Source organism: Natator depressus, chromosome 2, assembly GCF_965152275.1.
Source record: "Natator depressus isolate rNatDep1 chromosome 2, rNatDep2.hap1, whole genome shotgun sequence".
NCBI lineage: Eukaryota > Metazoa > Chordata > Testudines > Cheloniidae > Natator > Natator depressus.
Genome location: NC_134235.1, coordinates 40554980 through 40575820, shown reverse-complemented (window position 1 = coordinate 40575820; position 20841 = coordinate 40554980). Strand labels below are relative to the sequence as shown.

At 44.2% G+C, this 20841-nt stretch overlaps 1 protein-coding gene across 2 annotated transcripts in view; it reads left to right on the top strand.

Annotated features, from left to right (window-relative positions):
* The window catches only part of CPQ (carboxypeptidase Q), a 246820-nt gene that overhangs the window by 191633 nt on the left and 34346 nt on the right, over positions 1–20841 (top strand). For both annotated transcript variants that reach the window (XM_074944062.1, XM_074944063.1), the window contains exon 7: positions 9053–9254. In XM_074944062.1, coding sequence (XP_074800163.1) covers positions 9053–9254 — 202 coding nt within the window. The remainder of the gene's footprint in view (positions 1–9052; positions 9255–20841) is intronic.

The window sequence follows — 20841 nt, the reverse complement described above, 5'->3', positions numbered from 1 at the left end:
TCCAGAGGCTCACTGGAGTTAACACGGAGACAGCTTTTGAGGATGGATGGCTTTCTGCCCCCAGGTTACAAGCAGGGTGATGTAAAGCTACTACTGGGATGTGCATCGGATAAGCATTTACAATGTTTGAAAAACCGATTCTGCCATTGATTTTTCCACAGCTTTGGCTACCATCTTGTCACTGGGAGACATGGGCTGCTTTACAGTTACTTCAGAGCTCCTTTGTCCAGAAGTTGGGGACAGATTGTGGAAAGAGCCAAAGTTTGTCTGTTTGCTAATGAAGAGAGAAAGGGATAGACAGATTCCACCCGTAGAAAGGGGTCTGAGATGACAGAGCTGGAAAGGAACACATGTTCTATTTGCTCCTACTTTGTTTTTCCTCAATACTTTAGTTTCATTTTACTGCATTGGCTCATGAGCAGAACTGGTTGAATAATGAAAGTCTATTTTTGCAAAAGGTTAGGAAATGTTAAAGTGTTGTTTGTTTTCAATTGTTCCAAAAATCAATCAATTTTATTAAAAATATTATTTAAATGTTACCAAAATTTTCATTGATTAAAAACCCATGATTTAGGAAATTTAAAAAATTGGTAACCAGTTCGATGTTTTGAATAAAAATTTGGGGGTAACATGAAAAAGCCACAATTTTTTAAATTGAAAAACATTAATAAAGTTGACAGTATTTTGGAAGAAAATGTTTGTAAAAAGGCCAATGATTGAAAAATAACATTCAGAAAATGTTGACTATTTCTACTCCCGCGCAATGAAGGGGCTTGCATATAATAAGTATCCAGGTCTGAATAAAAAAATCTCTCACTGGCAAAACTCTCTACTATACTAAAATGGTCAAAAGAGAAAAAATGGCCACAAATAAGGCCATGGATAATCTCAGGGTTACTGTATGTAGCATGTTGCTGTTCTTAACGCTATCTCCTTTTCCTTTTGCCATTTATATCAATTGAGACTGACACTCAAAACACATAACAACAAATTGTATTGTCTGTGAGGGTTGCCAAACTGAGAGAAACAATAGTGCGCTTACAAAACACATAGACATATTGGTAATTTGTGTTCACCAAGCAAAATGGTAATAATTAAGTAAAAGATTATAGGTGAAATCTGGACCTTATTCAAGTAAATGGGAGTTTTGTCACTGAATTCTATGGAGGAAAGATTAGGGTTGCCAACTTTTTATTCACACAAAACTGAACACCCTTGCCCCACTCCCTTCCTTGGCCCTCCTCTGAGGCCTCCCCCCTGCCCCGCCCCTTCTCTGAGGTCCTGCCCCCGCTCACTCCATCCCCCCTCCCTCTGTCGCTCGCTCTCCCCACCCTCACTCACTCTCTCATTTTCACTGGGCTGGCTCAGGGGATTGGGGTATTGGAGGGGGTGAGGGTACCGGCTGAGGGGACAGGCTCTGGAATGGGGCCAGGGATGAGGGGTCTGGAGTGCAGGAGGGGGCTCTGGGCTGGAAGGTGGAGCCAAGGGTTTTGGTGTATGGGAGGGGGCTCTAAGATGAGGCAGGGGTTTTGGGTTTGGGAGGGGGTATGGGCTCTGGGCTGGAGCCAGAAATAAGGGGTTCAGGGTGCGGGAGGGGGCTCCAGGCTGGGGAGGGGTTTGGGGTGTAGGGGGTGAGGGCTCCAGCTGGGGGAGCAGGATCTGGTGTGGGGTCGGGGGTGAGGGATTTGGGGTGCAGGAAGGTGCTCCAGGCTGGGACTGTGGGGTTCGGAGGGCACACAGCTCACGCCTCCCTTGACACATTCCCACGCCTCCCTGGGGAGGCCTGCCCATAGTTTGAGAACTGCTGATCTAGAGCAGTAGTTCTCAACCCATGGCCCGTGGGCCACATGTGGCCCAATTAGCACACAGCTGCAGACCAGCAGGGTGCTAAAGGCTGCTGGGTTGTGCGGCAGGGTCCGGGTTCCTGGCTGCCCAGCGCAGCAGGGTATTGGGCTGCCCAGCCTAGCATGTTGGGGGGCTGGGATCAGGGCTGCCAGCTGGCCCCACACAGCAGGGGTCCACGGCTGCCGTCCAGCCATGTACAGCAGAGGTCCGGGTTTGGAACTGCCACTTGGCCCCGCAGCATCTGAGGTTAGGTCTGCTGCCCAGCCCCACACAGCAGGTGTCTGGGGCCCGGGGTTGTCAGCCATCCCCGCACGGTGGGGTCCAGGGTCTGGGGCTGCCAGCCCCACGAGGTCGGGATCTGGGCTGCCGCCTGGCTGCCCTACCTCACAGCCGGGTCCAGGGTCAGGGCTGCTGCCTGGACCTGCACAGAGGGGTCTGGGGTTCCTGCCACCCAGCCCCCTGCCCAGGGCTCCACTTCGTGGAGGGATTTCTGGGTGGGAAGCTCTGAACATAGGGATCTGTGGGAGGTGGTGGGGAGCACACTGTGGTTCTTAATCTGTGGCCCAGGCAATATGCGGCCCACAGTGATAAATAGGTTGAGAAACACTGGTCTAGAGGTACAAAACATAGATCGAACTAAGTGCAACAGAAAAATCTTTCACCTGACTGTTGAGAGGGGCAAAGAATCCTCCCTGTACAGTGCCTCACAGTAAGGTTCTCCCATTTAATAACAGGGTCACTTGTGTGGAAATTTTCCCAGTCACACTTCCCTGTACTTTTGCAGTTCTTGCTTTTTTGGAGTATGAATTGTGCTTTTGTACTTGTGGTTGCCAGATACTGTATTCTGAGACCAGCTCATCTCTACTTCCTAACAGCTGTTCTGAATTTTTTCTTCAGTTTCCATGTATGCCATTTTGCTTTATTAACTGAGCTTGGCTAAAAATAGCAACTCAAATTGACATTATAGTGATATGAGTTTTAAAAATAATCTAATTAGTTTTCTTGTTTTCTTTTTTACCTGCAAGTTACACACTTAGGCTTTTAGCATATTTTCATACCACATTTTCCGTACTCTTAGTTACCAGGCTAATAAACCTGTAGTGTTGTATATAGTTACTTGACTGAGGTGATTTTCATTTGACTATATCTGGTATAAGACGGTTATTGCAATACTATATTTAGCTCCAAATTGCTTAGGATCAAATCCTGACATACAAGTGTAGGTGTTTCCTAATGCTAAGCGTAATTCAGTAACAGAAATCTTGAGGGAGACTGCCAAACTCACATCACGTCCCATATAGTGGAACATATATTTAGCCTGCAAATCAAAGGCAATATTTTGTCATAAAAGAACATTTTAGTGCTTTCCTTGTAAAGCGGTGAGTCTTCTAATTAGGACTGGTGGTAGAACCAGTCAATAACAGCTAAACCATTGGACTCTTTCTTTCTTTCTTTCTTCCAAATTATCTTTAAGATTCTCAGATTTATAGAAAGGAGATAAGTGTATTTTAAATAGCCCAAATGCTGCCAAAGCCTTTTAGAACAGCATGGTGCCCCCGCCCCCGGCCCCCTGTTTAATCTGGGAGTTTTGGTCTCCCAGTGCTGCAGCTCTGAAAGAGGAAATTCAGTGACTCAAAGTCATGAGACTTTGGGAACATGGTTTGAGTCTTATGCCTGACCAAGCATCATTATCCCTGTTAAGTATTAAGGTTTTTTTTAACTAAACAGTTGGCTTCCTGGCTGACTAAGATTCCCAGTTCCTAGCCTTAGTGGGGCTTGTTACCTTTCTGACAGAATCAATACCTTCATAGGCTCATGAGATCCAGATGTTTTGGTTCCTTTTATAGATTGAAAGGACTTGGCTGTGATTTCATGGTTTTAGCTGCTTGCCTTATGGGTTGAAAGGGAGGAGGGGATATATGCTTAAAATGTGTTTTAACTTTGGTTGATAGGAATACATATTTAAAAATAAAGTTGGGAAAATACTGGCAGGGATCAGTCTATTTGCATATGCAAGCAATAAACTCTACATTGATGCATTTCAAATTTCAATGTAAGAAATAGACATAATAAGCCAGAAAAAAGTTACCTCTTTTGTGGCAGATTCATCCTGCACTAAATATGGTTTGTGGACAGGATCAAGTCACAGGAATGTAAAGGATAAATGTCTTTGATGTGCAGAGAGTTAAGCAGGCAACTCCCATTAACAAGGGCCAGTGTGTTTCATTTAATTCTCTGTGCTGTGTACCATGGTGAGAATTATACCATTAAGTATGTTGCATTATTGCGAGTTGCAGCAAATACATTGGTCCCTGACAAAAGTGATTATCTCAGTGGCCTGAGTTTTTAATAAGCTTGCATATGAATTAAATTTTTAGCACAGGGAGAGGTGGAGGGAACAGCTGAGCCCACAGTTATTCTGTAATCCTACAGTTATAGTCAACTGTTTACATATGAGAACAAAATGCAGCCTCAGCCTCTTATCTCTGCACCATCTAAAGGAAATAAAGGATAGTCTTACATGAAACATATTTCTTCCCTCATACATAGGAACCTTAGTATCTTATTACAAATGCTAAAGTTGGTGTGGTGAAATCAGCCCAGACCACCTCTTGGGGAGCCTAAATTACTGTTGTTTTCTAAATCCACTATGCATATACCTGTAATTACTCATTACATTCTAATGGACAAAATGCTTTAAAAAGGAGAAAGAGCAGTTCTAACCTTTGTGGCCTGTTTCTTCCTCCCCACCCCCATCCCGATCTGGTTTCTCTGTGCAAAGACATTCTGTTTTCATACCCCTCCTGCATGTGCTAACATTTAAACAGTTACAATATAACGAGGAGGGAAAAGGCAGTGTTGTGTACTGTGGGTGGTTCATTTTGTCAGTTTAATATTGAAAACATATGTGAACATTTATATAAATAGAAAACAATTGAAGAATGCCATATTGTTACTTATAAAATAATTCTACAATGGTTAAGTGGTCTTTTCTGCACACGCGTGTTGCTGATATATTGAAGTTTGCTTGGTGTGGCCAATTTCGCCTTTCAGATAATCTTTTTCCCCATATCCTTTCTTCCATTTCCACCAACACTTCACTCTGCCAACCACATATAGTCTGTCTAAATTCATTTACATGCTATCGATCACTCTTACTGCACTAGAAACCCATTATAACATGAGTAGGGCCCTACCAAATTCACAGCCATGAAAAACGTGTCACAGACCATGAAATCTGGTCTCCCCTCATGAAATCTGTTCTTTTGTGTGCTTTTACCCTATATGATACAGATTTCACGGGGGGGGGACACCAGCATTTCTTAAATTGGGGGTCCTGACCCAAAAGGGAGTTGTGGGGGGGGGTGTCACAAGGTAATTTTAGGGGAGTTGCGGTATTGTCATCCTTACTTCTGCACTGCCTTCAGATCTGGGTGGCCGGACAGTGGCGGCTGTTAGCCAGATGCCCAGCTCTGAAGGCAGTGCCCCGCCAGCAGCAGTGCAGAAGTAAGGGTGGCATCCCATGCCACCCTTTACTTCTGCGCCGCTGCCTTCAGAGCTGGGCGGCCAGTGAGTGGCAGCTGCTGATCAAGGGCCCAGCTCTGCAGGCAGCAGTGCAGAAGTGAGGGTGGCAATGCCATACCATGCCATCAGCCGTTGCTCTCCAGCTGCCCAGCTCTGAAGGCAGTGACGCCGCCAACACAGCGCAGAAGTAAGGATAACTGTACCACAACCCCCCCACACACACACACACATATACAATAACCTTGCGCCATCCCCCCCCACCCCCATTCCTTTTTGGGTCAGGACCCCTACAATTTCAACACCGAGAAATTGCAGATTTAAATAGCTGAAATCATTATATTTATGATTTTAAAAATCCCATGGCTGTGAAATTGACCAAAGTGGACCATGAATTTGGTAGGGCCCTAAACATGAGTACTGTTTTGAGCAGAGTTATTGTTTTGAAGACATAGCCAATGCTTTACAGGCATCAAGCGGAGCTGCTCAAGAGCCAGTGTTTGAAATGCTTCTGTTACAGGCCAAATAGGGTACAATGATCAGCATTAAAACATTGGCATTTGCCAGTTTGGTGGTATGAATGATACCTAGATTTTCCCCTCCTACACCTAATACAGGAGAGAAATGTGGTTACTGTAGCAAATATTGTCTTTTAACTGGCAACTCTTGTGTGACAGATATTGCAGCCACATGCGGTATCTTTGGGGACCATGTTGTATTGTACATAGAAAGCATGAAAGCCTCAAAAAGCCATTATACTGAGATGGGCTGCACAGTTTGAGCTGGTAGAATAGTCCTTTGTACCAATACAAATGTATCTGTGTTTTCCTGGCTCACTTTGGGGTGGAAATAGGGAGTGGTTTCCTGTGCTATCTTGGATCACTGGGGGTGGGGTGGGGGATCCAGCAGGATCTGGGATCATTAAGAGGTGATTAATGCAAAATCCCAAGCCTGGCTATGTAGATTCTCCATCTTTTGAAGCTTCTCCTGCTGGGAAAGAGCAGGAGGGACTGGTTTTAACTGTTTTCAGGAGGCTGGAGGACAAAGAAAGACTTTTGGTATAAAAGGCTGAATTTAAACAGACTCAGGGCCTTCCTTTTGGTTCAGCAAACAGGACCTTTGGTTGTAGGGTGGCTCCAACTCTTGCAGAAGGATTGGAAAGACTTTGACCTAACAGACTTCCCATGTAGAAGATGGGAGAGTCCTGGTATGTTTAGTGAGCATTTACATCCTTTTATCATTTTTATATGTTTTTTTCTGTGACGCTTTTGCCTTAAAAATAAATGTACTTTGCTTTCTAAGAGCTGTGTGGTCACTGGTAAAAACCCTGTCATTGTTCTGGCAGTGAAAGCAAAGAGCAGGGGGCTGGATATGTCTGAGAGCTGCTGAGGATATCACTGTGTACGACAGGGGGATGTGCAGCCTTAAAACCCTGGTCAGAAAGGAGTGGGACCAGAGACAGCTGATGGCTTAAGGCCTGAGACCTGATTGGGCACTCCTGGAGCAGAACGCAGAGGGGGAATACAGGTGCAATCACCCTGGAACTGTGACAGCTTGTACATCTGTGTTCATGCCCCAGGGGACTGAAATGTTTTAATGCTGTCCTGAACACTCTCTCATACTATCACTGGCAGCTAACCCTGCCTGAAATTTAAAGCTTAGTGACTTACACATTCTATCAACTATACCCATGGTTTTCAGCCTTTCCAATGCTGTTAGCACGTTGCAACAGAATGCACTTTCTGGTCCTTCTTCTCATCTTGCCATAAGGAAAGGGAGGGTTGTCGTGACCTCAGAGTGAGAACCCATGACCTATGCCATTGCACTGGAGATAGGGCTGAGAGGACACTTCCATTCTAATTCTCTGTTCCCAGTAACTTGTAACTTTTTTACCTTTCTAGAATGAAACCTTTCAGGCTTTTCAACTCAGCCAAGAAGTTAATTATTTTCAAAAATATCTTAATTTGTTTAGCCATTTTATTGTCCAACAGTTGGGGAGGTGATTTAGGGCTTGGTTACACTTGCAAGTTAGAGCGCATTAAATCAGGCCCGGGCACCCTAACTCCTGAGGTGTCCACGCTGGCAAGGCACGTAGAGTGCCTGGACTCTGCAGCTGGAGCGCTCCTGGTAATCCACCTCCACGAGAAGCATAAAACTTGCTGCGCCCCAGCTGAAACGCCCGGGTGTCAGTGTGGACGACGTGTTGCATTAGTGCGCTGTGATTGGCCTCCGGAAACGTCCCATAATCCCCTGAAGTCACATGGCCGCTCGTCTCATTGTTTTGAACTCGGCTGCAGGCATGCGGATATCCCCTTTCAAAGCTCTGTTTCTGACAGCCGGCTGCTTATCTGCTCCGGGACAAAACAAACCGTTACTGTGGAATGCTGCTGCTGTGAGTGTGTGTCAGAGAGAGAGGCAGGGGGGAAAAGGGGATCTGCTGCTGTCTGAACTTACAAGACAGCACGCTGACACACACTCTGCCCCCCAAAACACACTGTCTCTCCCCCCGCATACACACAACACACTCCCTGTCACGCTCCACCCACCCACCCACATTTGAAAAGCACGCTGCAGCCGCTTGCACACTGGGATAGCTCCCACAATGCACTGCTCTTTGTGGCGTTGCAAGAGCTGCTAACGTGGCCACGCCAGTGCGCTTGCAGCTGACAGTGTAAACACATGGCAGCGTTTTCCTTGCTGCGGTCTCCGAAGGCTGGTTTAACTCCCAGCGCTCTACATCTGCAAGTGTAGCCAAGCCCTTAGTCTTTATTTAAGTTGCTTTTCAGACACTTCCGTGTGTTCAGATATCTCAAAGACTTTTCTTTTAAAACTTTTAGCCTACCTATTCCTGAATTAGGAACTCCTATTTTTGCCACATCTGAAATACTTTGATCTTGAAAGAACCAAGTTACAGCAATTAAAAATAGTACATTGAGCATGCACAGCACATTCTATTGCTGAACTTCAGAAAACCTGTGGCACCAGGGTGACAGGTTTTGAACATTCATTGCTGGTAATATTTGTGTGAGATCATTTTCATAGTTACCAGTGAGTCAATTTCGCATGGGTCTATTATTCATGGGAAGCACTGCCCAATAACACTTACTTATGCTGTCATGAATTTCCCAGACATGTGCATAGAAGCAAAACCTCTAACTTGTGAGGATTGAGTGTGTTCTGTTAGATGCCTTCAAGATAGTTCAGGTATAACTAGTTCTAAACTGTCTCATCAGGGTCGGGTTATTAAGAGGACTAGTTAGTAGTGCAATGAGTTCGTGCCACCAGATGGGCTATTTTGTGAAAGCCTTCTGTTTTATGACAGGTTTCAGAGTAGCAGCCGTGTTAGTCTGTATTTGCAAAAAGAAAAGGAGGACTTGTGGCACCTTAGAGACTAACAAATTTATTTGAGCATAAGCTTTCGTGAGCTACAGCTCACTTCATCGGATGCATTCAGTCTTATGTTTTATGTTTCCTCAGAAAGGAGAGACTTATCAGCAATTCATATATGAGGAATGAGGCTTTCTGTTTTATATAGTTCATATATATATATATATCTTGTCTGCATTCTCTTTAATTTTTTGGTATTGCATGCTCTGTTAGTAACATGTAGCTAATGGCAAATATTGGATTCTTACAAAAATAGTCTGCAAATAAATATTAAAATGTTCTTTTCTTATGTGTTCAGGGTAACATCTCCAACTTTGACATCGTCATGGAGTCTGATTCAGGTACCTTCATGCCGATGGGCCTGGCTTTTACAGGCAGTGATAAAGCTCGTGCCATCCTGAAGGAGATTATGCAGCTGCTGCAGCCTATCAATGTTACAAACATTTATGAAAATGGTGGTGAAACAGACACTGATTATTGGGTGAGAGATGGAGTACCAGGTAAGAATGCTGGATGAAGTCATAGACAAAGTGGCTGAGTTGGCCTGGTTGTTTCTGTATGCTGTTACTTCTTAAATTCTGGTTGTAGCTCTATTTGATGTTTGACAACATTTTTAAAAAATCTTTTTCTTGAGTAATATTTGTTAGAGAGGAAATGTGTAAATATTTAAAGACTAACCACAGAATTAGGACAGAATGTGTGTTTAAGCATCAGTTTAATAAAGATTTAGATGATGCATGGGAGAACAGGCCTAAAATCTTCTTTTAGGCTTTACGATTTATATTAATCTTTCCTATACCAGTGGTTTAAAAATAGTAGAGAATTCCCGCAGCTTTATTCTAACACAGGACCCCAAAACAAAAATATCCCTTTGAAATTCAGCCCACTTCTCACTTGTTCTTATTTAATTTAATTTAAAAAATTTAATTGTTTTCAATAAATTTATTCTGTGGGGATTCAGCTCTCAGAGACCAAAAGGTGATGATACACTAAAATCTAGTGAAGGACAAAGCCCTGTAAATGTATTTGAGAAATAGGTTCTACATTTACTCTCAGTGACACTTCTGAGCTTCGTACAAGTAGCAATCTTTTTGCAAAAATACTGTGACTTGAAACAGGAGCAGGACAAAGCTTTTTGGACAAATAGTTTATTTGCCAAAAAATGCATTTTCGGGTTGACAGAAACGATTTGCAAATTTGACGTGATAGCTTCAGCTGGGGAAAAGTTTTTCAGGGCCAGCAAACTGTGTGTATGTCCCCTTATAACCTTTAGCCATGTGTGTACCATTCTGTCCCTGTATAACTTTAGCCAGTGGTTAAGGCATTTGCCCAGATATGGGAGACCCAGGTTTGAATCTCAACTCTGGAGCAGAGACTTGAACTCAGATCTCCCCTCTCCTAGGTGAGCATCCTAACAACCAGGCTATAGGCTTGAAGGATCTGAGACTAACTGAGCTTTTACCATGTTTTCAACACTTGAATAATAGCAGAAGATATTTTTGGTTTTGGTATTTAAAAACAAAACAAAAACTTTCTCTTTATGCTGGTTTACATCTAAAGTACTTTGTTGTTTATTTGTTATACTGGAATGATACATGTCAGATACTTTTGGAATCTTTCTGGTTTCTCTCTTCTCCTAACCTTGTGGAAGGTTGATAGGTACTGCAGTGGGCTGTGGAGCATATGCCTCTTACTTTGGGGAAATGTTGTTTGCTTAGGGCTCAGATCTTAGTTGCACTGTTTCTACTCATGGGAGGCTAGGGTGACCAGAGCACAGGAGTAAAATATCAGGACACATGGAGGGGACAGCCACAGGCTCACAGCCCCCACCGGAGCCATGGGGGTGAGGGTCGCACATGGGGGCAGGGGGTGCTGCAAGCTGCAGGTCACGGGCCCGGCTCCGGCCCCCACAGCAAGCCGCAGGTCAGGGGCACACAGCTCCGGCCCCCGCCACAAGCTGCAGGTCACAGGCACACAACCCCAGCTCCAGCCCCCTCCGCAAGCCGCAGGTAGGTGGTACACAGCTCCAGGTCCGGCCCCCACCGCAAGGCGGGGGGGTCTCAGGGCTGGAGCTGGGGGGTTGGGGTGCTGACTCTGGGAGGGAGTTTGGGTGCAGGAGGGGGCTCAGGGTGGGGGCAGGGGTTGGGGTGTGGGGTACGGGCTCCAGGAGGCACTTAACTCAGGTGGTTCCCCAGAAGTAGCAATATCTCCCTCTGGGTCCTAGGCAGAGGCGCGGCCAGGCCGCTCTGTACAGAGCCTCGCCTGAAGGCACTGCCCCTGCAGCTTCCATTGGCTGTGGTTCCAGCTGGCGCTCATGGCAGGGGCAGCATGCAGAGCCCCCTTGGCCATCCCCGCACCTAGGACCCAGAGGGAGATGTCACCACTTCCAGGGAGCTGCGTGGAGCCGGCAACCCTACAATATCAGGACAAATGGCATCCTGATCGCACATTGGTCAAGACAAAGAGTTAAATATTAGGACAGTTCCGATTGTATTGCGACGTCCGGTCACCCTAGGGGAGGCTATGCTTCCCCAAACAGCCTGGCGTGACCCCTCCCATGCTCCACCCCCAGGCCTACTCCTGCAATTCCCGGCACTCTGCCCTGGCCCAGGCTGGCTGGGGCTGGGCAACGTGCCGCGGGGACTCGGGGAGGCTGGCACAAGGGCTGTGCTGCCCGCCCAGCGCTCTGACTCAGCCACCTGGTGCTCCAGGGCTTGGGGGTGCTGCATCTGCGCCACCTGGTGCTCCAGGTAGGGGCACTGTGACCATGCTGCCTGGCTGTCCGACGCCGGGGCCCATGGTCAGCGTGCTTTGGGCTCCTGCGGGGAAGGGCGGGGCAGAAGGGGAGAGGCCTCGGACTGAAAGAGAGGGGCTGGGGGCTAGCCTCCCCAACGGCCGGGTCACCAGCTGCTCATGTTTCTGTTCCATGCACAAGTTACTAAGTGGCATGTCAAACTGTTGTAACCCTGTAATTTACACATCCTTGATCCTAGGCTCTAATTGTATGTATTTTACAGCAGCATAAACATATGCTAACTTGGGAGATGGGTAAGAGCTGCCAATGGTCAATAACCATGCCACTTCATCTCCCTTTCTTCTGAAAGTCTGTGCATATGTACCACTGCTCCTGGACTTCAGATCTAGATGATCTGTGTACTCACTGACATATGAGAATTTCCCAGTATATCTGGTGCATGTTTAGAAAATATAAAGGGGCAGAAATGCTGTTATGGTAAAATATGCTTTGGCATATTTGGGAAGAAAGATCCCTTTTTATAAAGAGATGGATTTTTCTATGGACCAATACACTGCAAAGAAAAGGGAGAGTTTTCCCTCAGCCATGGGGTTGTTACTGGCTGATGAATTCCTCCCTCCACCCCATATTGTCTATTTCCATGTGTCCCTGACAGATTGGGACACTGCCCAACCACCAACGCTGCCACCTAACACAGCCTTTACCACCTACATCTGTGGTCATGCCCCTGGTTGCAGAGGTGTGAATGGGTATGTAGAAATATCTGGAACCCCAGCTGTTGTTTGTGATTGGAGCATCAGAGGGGCTGAAGGGGAAGCATTGGGGATATAGAGGAATTCACCTGTTTGTGAGGTGCATGATGAGAGAAACTGTATAGGAGGGGGGTCTTAAGATTCAAATCTATTTAACCCACTCAATAATAATAATACCTAGCTGTTATGTAGCAATTTTCATCAGTTGAAATTCAGTTAACCTTTAACATTAAACATTAGGAGCATTAGCTGGTTTATTTCTTTGCTGTCTGAAACTTTGCTTCATTTAGCCTCCTGCTAAGTGAATCATTAAGTACCCCCACAATGCAAAGTATGGTGCTTTCCCCTTGAGAGATGGAATGAAAGAATTAACTCCATTAAAAGAACTGCTGCTTCAGACTGTATCATACTGTATCAGAGAGAAGGCTTTAAACATCTTGCAGGCTTCACGCTTTGTCTGCAGTATTCTCACTGTTCAAATGAACACTTATGGTATATAACAATATTGTAACAATCTGAACATACAATAACAGCTTTTCCGATGTTATCCAATTGAAACAAGCAGTCAAGTATTGACACTTTATCAATTTCATTTACATAGTTTTCTGAAAATACATTTGGCTATTTTGTTTCCACAACGCATTATAGAAAACATGGAATACATCAGCGATACGAATTTGTGACCCAAAAAATTAAGTTTCTTATCATTTAATTTCTTACTGTATTAATTAGAGTTCAGGAGTAGCTTCTGTTCCCAGTATTAAAATCCACTTCCTCCTTTGAGTCAGAAAACCCCAGTGAAAACATTACTACTTGTGCTTTTTACATTCATTCATTACTACTTCTGGTGAAGGTTTAGATTAGGTTTAGCTAGTCAGGAATTTATCCACAAAAGAATGCTGGCTCTTTTGTCTGGAAGGTTTACTTAATTCAGAGAAGGGACCAACTCTCTGGCCCAATTAATATTTAATTATACAAATAAATAGGAGAGAAAGATCTCTCCAACAGGCGGGATTGACTCTCTAGACCAGAGCACTCACCTGGGTTCAAGCCGCAGTTCTGAATCAAGTAGAATAGGGACTTGAACTTAGGTCTCCCACATGACAGGTGAGTGCCCCAGCCACCAAACTACTGGCTATTCTGAGGTGAGTGTCTTTCATATTTTTTCACAAAAATTTCAAAAGATCTCATTTTCATTCAGCATTGGAATGAAACAAAATTCTGAAACCGCAAAATTTTTCACCAAACAGGATTTTTGTTTTCCACCCACTCCTGGTTCAGACTACTGCACTCATGCTTCTCGGAGTCTAAGCTATTTTCTTTTACATGGGAGTATGGTTGAATATTGTATCACTCATTTATCCTTTCCCTTAAATTGTGGAACTTCACAGAGTACCCATATTTGTAGTAATAATAGCGCTAACTACTGTCAAGTGCCACAGATATGCGAAGTGATCTAAAAACATTAATTAAGCGTCCAAACACCACCTATGTGGTACAAGAGGTGGAATCTATGTGGAAAAACACAGCAGTGGGATTTAATACATTATGGAGCTTCTGAATGCTTGAGAGCTTTCCTGCAGTGGTCTTTATATTCAACAATTTGGAGAATAATTTGAACCAAGAATGAGAAATCTCTACAATCATGTGATCTTTGTAAAATCAGACAATATTGTGTTTCTAACATTTGTGGTCTTATAACTGTGTTGCTTTTTCATAAAGCAGTAGACAAAGGCAGTTGAATGCTGTGAAGTCTATTTTAGGATGATCTAGTGATTTGAGATGGCCGTTCGTCTTAAAGAACTAGTTTGTTAATTATTCAATTGTCTTCCAAAATCCTTTATTTCAGTCATTTTTATTACACATTTCTGCTTTCTCTTAATTAAGCTTTATTTCTAAACTCTATATACACATAATGCCTTTTATTACAGTACATATGTTCTACCAAGAGGCTTGGTCAACACTTGCAAGTATACTATATTGTTTCACATGTTGTGTTATAACAGGTTTGTCTGGTCTCTGAACAGGTGGAAAGACATGTACTGACCCTAACTAGACAGATGTTCTAATATTTTAGTCAAGAAAACAAGGTATCTGATATATGAGAGAGGCAGTGTGTGCTTCCTGCACTCCTTTCTTGTTTCTGTATCTGTCTCTCTCTGGTCTCAGTGCCACTAGATGGTACAGAACACCACATCCAGAAGGTGTGTGGGTTACACTTACGCCCGGCAACTCAGGGTATGCTTGCAGGGGTGGGTGCGAGGGTGGGCAGGCCAGGCCGATTGTTCTCGTCTCTTCCTGCTACATACAGAGTTCCATGCTGGGTTGGTATTGGTGAGTCCTCCCCATAGCCGTGGCTTTTGGAGGTAACGCTTTGATGAGATGCATAAGTTTGTCCCTCCCTCACAGCTATTGCTTCAGGCTGTCTGCAGACACAAGCGGTTGTCACTGAATTGGCGACACTTGGATTTAGTTGTCAAGCTTTTCCTTGCAACTACAAGGGCTAAAAACTTGAATTAAAACCAGGATTGATATAATCATGTGACTCCATGAGTCAGAGCCCTGAGCACAGGCCTGCAGCATCTGTGCTTTAATTGGGCATAGGCAAGAATTGTTTCACTTGAAGGGGAGATTTTTTTGTAAGGTGGGGAGAGGGAACAGAAAATAAAAGCTTTCTTTAAAAATGTAGAAAACAGCATCCCCCTTTAACTTTTAGTATTTTCATAAATTGCAAAATAAAATATTCAATGTAGGATGTCACACACTATCGCTCTGAACATCAACTCCAGCAACTAAGCAGGAGTAAAATGACTCCCTCTTTCACAGGAGCACATAGCTAAGTGTGCTAAACTCCAAAAATGTCAATCACCGGTCGCCAGAAATAAGCTCTATACATAGATATTTGAGTCAATTATACCATTTGCTAGTTTGTTTATCCCAATTCTGTCTGTTGGCCTCTATATTCTGGATTAGGTCATGTCTATGCTACAAACTTGGTTCAACACAAGTTACATTGGGGTAAAGATGCCAGAGTTAGTATATCATTTGTGAGGTGCGTACTTAACTCCTTGCATCAGCACTGTGCCATACTCACCAGGAGTGCTTGTGTTGATACACGGTGCAGTGCACTATGAGTAGGTGTCCCAGTTTGCCACTCACCATTGTATCCAATCTTTTGGGAAATGTTGGCAATCCATGGGTGGGGCAGAAACAGGTAATCAGGGATGACTGGCAATAAGGGGTCGAGTTCTCCATCCCACAATGCCATCTATAGTCCATAATTTTCTCACCTTTTTTTTTAAATTCCACAAGACCATGCAGCATCTTTTGCTGCCCACCGTCTCTGGCAGAAGCATGGAGCCCATACAGTGCTGCACTGTTGTCATGAGCATTGCAAACACAGGATGAATGATCAACCAGTATTTGCAGAGCTGCTAGAAGAAACACAGCAGCAGGGGACATGATGATTTTGTGGAAGACAGATTGCTGGTGGGGAATCCATCAAGTATGGCATGCAGCTCGTTGTAAAAGCTGCAGACTGTTGGCCTCCCTGGCCTTCTGATATGCCTGCCACAGTTTCTTTGCTTTCACTTGGCACTGCTCCTGATCCCTGTGTGACAGGTTCGATCACAGAAACCCCTTTGGGACTGTCACCTGATGTGCTCAGACTACCTCTGAGCCCGTTTTCTCTGCCAGTTTGGACCTCCAGAACCCTGTCTTATTGAGCCAGATACGCTAATTACTGCAACACAGACCCAGGGTCTGACCGATCCCCCAAAGCTGCAGACTTAACTGAAAATGGCTTAGCAAGTTCTGCTGTCTCTAGCACCCAGACACCCAGCTCCCAATGGGATCCAAACCCCAAATGAATCCATTTTACTCTGTATAAAGCTTATACAGGGTAAACTCATAAATTGTCTGCTCTCTATAACACTGATAGAGAGATATGCACAGCTGTTTGCTCCTCCAGGTATTAATTACTTACTCTGGGTTAATTAATAAGCAAAAGTGATTTTGTTAAGTATAAAAAGTAGGATTTAAGTGGTTTCAAGTGATAACAGACAGAACAAAGTAAGTTACAAGCAAAATAAAACAAAACACGCAAGTCTAAGCCTAATACAGTAGGAAACTGAATACAGGTAAATCTCACCCTCAGAGATGTCCCAATAAGCTTCTTTCACAGACTAGATTCCTTCCTAGTCTGGGACCAATCCTTTTCAGACCAACGTTGTACATAGCCCATATTCATAACTTCAAATAAAAAAACTATACACACATACAGACAGCATAATCATAACAAGAAAATTACAACCTTTCTATAGACACCTTACTTGACCTCCTTTGTACAAGATTTGGTGCAACTATAGGACCTTGATTGCGTCAATGATCTATACGGTCACAGTTCATGTCAATAACGTCACACCCTGTCATACCCCTTCACCTCAATCCCCCATGCAGTCTGGTCGTAGATGTCCACCTTTCTATGGCTAGTCCGTAACTGTTCCTGCATAGTCTCTTCTCCCCACAGGCCCAGAAGATGCAATGCCTCCTGTCTATTCTAGGCAGAAATGCATCTGAAGTATGTAGCTGGCATGGTCAGCAGGGCAGTTGCACACAACAAGGGAGAGCTGCCAGTTGTGCTCTACAAACAGGGCATCGGGACAAGTATTTCAAAAGTACATGGAATTTTTAAAGGTGCGGTGTAGGGAGTGGTGAGTTCCAGTCTCTGTGACCCCTGGGCAGTGGAGTTCACAATTGTGACAAGAGCAGTCAGTGTCTGGCATTGTGGGACTGCTGCTCGAGTACTGTCAGGGTCGATATAGGTCACATGGTGTTCGCACTTGCACTGCATCGACCACAGTACTTTGACCGTGGCTCAATGCCATTGGGCAGGGGTGGGGAGTGGGGGTGTTTAACTGCATTGCCATAACAGGGTGCTTATATCGACAGGAGACAAATTTGAGTGTAGAGACTTGTACAACTAGGTCGATACAGAGTGACTTACATCAACCTAACTTAGTAGTGTAGATCAGGCCTCAGTGAATCTGAGACACATCCTGATGCAGCTCTTGCTTAGAGTGTTAATGTGGCAGTTTGGGGTTACGCAGTAGTTTATGTACAACCTCCAACCGTTTAAAAACAACTCCTCTCAGGTACATAGATCACATACATCAAGGCCAAGATTTAAAAAAAAACTAGATTCATAAGCCCATGTCTGTCACCTAAATAAGAAGCCAAACATTCAAAAGTACCCCACTGGTCCACTGACTTAGGCACCTAAATATGGCTACAGAGCCTATCTTTAGATACCATTTATTTTTACAAGTAAAACTAAATCTTAGACAAGTGGGATATACTTGTCATATCTTGGCATCAATGTATCAATTTCTGTGAGTCACGTAGTCTCTCTTTTAATGTCTTTTATTGTGGTACTGGAGGAAAATGTAGTATATGAGCATGTTTCTCAGCAGAAGTCAAATTTTGTGTAACTTGGGAGATATTAAATTAAAGCAGTATGCTAAGAGAACAATTTTAATTGCTTGGCACTTAAAGAACCTGCTATAACTATTACATCTATTAGAACCATTTAAAATCTTGATTGAATTTAGAGCCATGAGTATTAACCTGTAAAATAATTCATCTATGGTTTTCATTTATCATTGTCCCATAAAAAATAAGCTTTAGGATTAGGAATTACTGTGCTGTAATTAAATGAATTAAATGTACTGTTACTTTTATAAAAGTGGATGTAGATTACTTCATAGGGCATTATTAAAATGCTCACTGTTTAGCATAATATCACGTCTATATTAACCTTTCAAAACTTGTCCTATCTATAAGAAAGGCTGTTGTATCCTTGTGACATTCCCTGGGGTGCAATCTGGACTGCTGTGTCTCCTTAATTCTCCAGCCTGGGATGCTTTTTACTCTGCTTTCCTGATGAGCAGCAAACACGTCCAGACTCTGCTCACTCACAGCCACCAGCATGTACTGTCACTCCCAGCTGAATACATGAATGCTATGCCCAGGCATTCATGAATTACATAGAGGGCGAGAGCCGCATATGCCCCAGCCTTGCTCCCCAGAAATGTGTGTCTTATACTGTGCAGGACCCTCCTAGAGAGTATAAGCTTATAGGCAGTCTGTCATTCCAACAATGGGTAATGACTATGCGCCAGGCTTGTTGACCTAAGTAGAGATTCCCAAGCACTTCAACCAAAACACACTGGTTTAGGCAAAACAATAAAACAAATGTATTAACTAAACGAAGACAGATTTTAAGTAATTACAAGTATAGCTGCATATAAGTCAGGATTGGTTACAAAAGAAATAAAAGGATAAACATGCCAGCTAATTCCTAAACTTTACCAAGGCTAATAAGCAAAAAGGTTTCTCTCATCAAAAAGGTTACAGCAGTCTGTGCTAGCTGGAAAGCCTTCCCGCTAGGATCCCTCTCCCCAGTTCAGTTTAGATCAAAATGTGTAGGGAAGGTTTCTCAGGTCCAGGATTGTGGAGAGGGGAGCAGAAAGGGAGAGGCGAGAGCTGTCCCTGCCCCCCTCCCCCACCGGCCGCCACTAATAGCCTGGTAGTTAGAGCATTCACTTCAAGATGGGAGACCTAGATTCAAGTTCCCTGTTCTGCCGGGTCTTTCACATCCCAGATGAGTGCCCTATCACTGGGCTATTGTCTATTCTAGGTCTCTCTCGCTCATGTTTTTTCTCAAATAATGTAGAAAGGTTTTGTCTTTGTTCCAGTGCAGAATAAAAACAAATTTCAAGACATCGTTACTTTTTCTCTTCTTCAAAATGGGAATAGTTGTTTGCTGGCCGTGGCTCACGCAGAAGTAAGGGGTTTGATGCAGTAGTTGCTGGCTGAGGTTCTGTGGTCTGTGTTATGCTGGTCAGACTAGATGATTGTAATGGTCTCTTCTAGCCTTAAAAATATATAAATCTATAAGTAAATCTCATAAACATTTGATATAAAAAGATGCTTCCTTACTTTTAACTCTCAGCCATCTCAAATATACTTGAGGTTTTCAATATCAAGGGAGCTTTATCTTTTATTATGTGCAAATGTACTACATTTTGAGAATCCTAATTAATACAGAGAAAGCGGTGCTGTTAAATTCACCCTTTCTGGAAGAGTTAAACTATAAAATTAAACTGCGTGGAAAGCTTAATTATAAATTGTTGCTGCATTACTTCGATTTTCCTGCTTTATTAATGTCTTTTCTCTTTTTTATAATCATTTGCACTGCATTTTAATTGGTAGTGTTTCTTTGGTGGTGATAGACTAAGGAACTACAACACAGTGGTTTAACCACGGTATAACATACCATTTATCTTATTAAAGAGAGGAAGCAGCCCTTAAAGAATCTCATATGAATATTTATAAATATTAAATGGACGCATTAGGTTTAACAGTGAAAAGTGGAATTAACAGATTTAAAGACTGTTGTCGTTTCCAATGGTTCTCATATCCTTTTTTGTTACTGGATTTGCCTCTATTTTAGCTATGTGGTCACTGTTACTTCTGTGAATACCAGTCCAAATGTTGCATCTTGTTCCCTTGTTTTGGGCTGTGGAAATATGACATGGATTAGAATAAAAACACTTAATGCTAAACACATTAAGCACTTAACCACATGAAGGTCTCAAAACATTTCAAAGGCATCAATTGATTAATACTCGGAAGACCCCTCTCTTTAAGGAAGATCAGATGTGTCTCTTTGAGGGTCTCTGTGTCTATGTTAGGTTGACTTACAGCCACCACAGTAATTAATGTGATGGTTCATGTCCATACTGCCCTTCTTCTGTCAGTGGTGTGTGTCCTCACCAGGAGTGCTTCCACTGACTTGACGGGCAGTGTGGAGGTGCTGAGAGACAGTGCTCTCAGCTCCAAACACAGCTTCCTCCCCCCTCCCCCACCCTCAGGAGCCATGCTGCCCTGAGGCTCTCTGCTGCCCCGAAGCTCATGGCTCCCCACCAGGAGCACAGCTGTGCCCACACCCAGATCTTGGCTCCCCGCTGGGTGGCTGCTGTGCTCCTGGCGGGGAGCCGAGAGCCCTGGTGGATGCTGTGTTCCTGATGGGGAGCTGGTAGCCTCAGGGGAGCGGGAAGCCAGGAGCCTTAGGGCAGCACCCAGGCTCCCAGCAAAGAGTGTGGAGCTGGGAGCCTCGGTGCAGCCGAGCTCCCCGCAGGAAGTGGGGAGTCTGGACAGCAGCCTGGCTGGGAGTGGGGAGCTAGGACCGTGGGGACAGCCTGGCGGGGAGCCTTGCAGATGCAGCCTGAGAGTGGGGAGCCTGGGCAGCAGCCTGGCGGGGAGCCCCCACCCCCACCTCTCTTTCTTGTCAATTTCACAGCTCTCACATGGAGCCATGAAACTGACAAGAATGACAACTGACAACTGAAGTAGTAGTCACCCTAACTACACCGACCTAACACCTACGCCTCTCGTGGCGGTGGAGTTGTTATTATTTCGGTGTAGTAGGACACTTACATTGGGAGGAGCAAGGCTGTACAGTGTGTACACTGACATAATTAGGTTGACGTAAGCGGCCTTACGTAGTCCTGACTAATA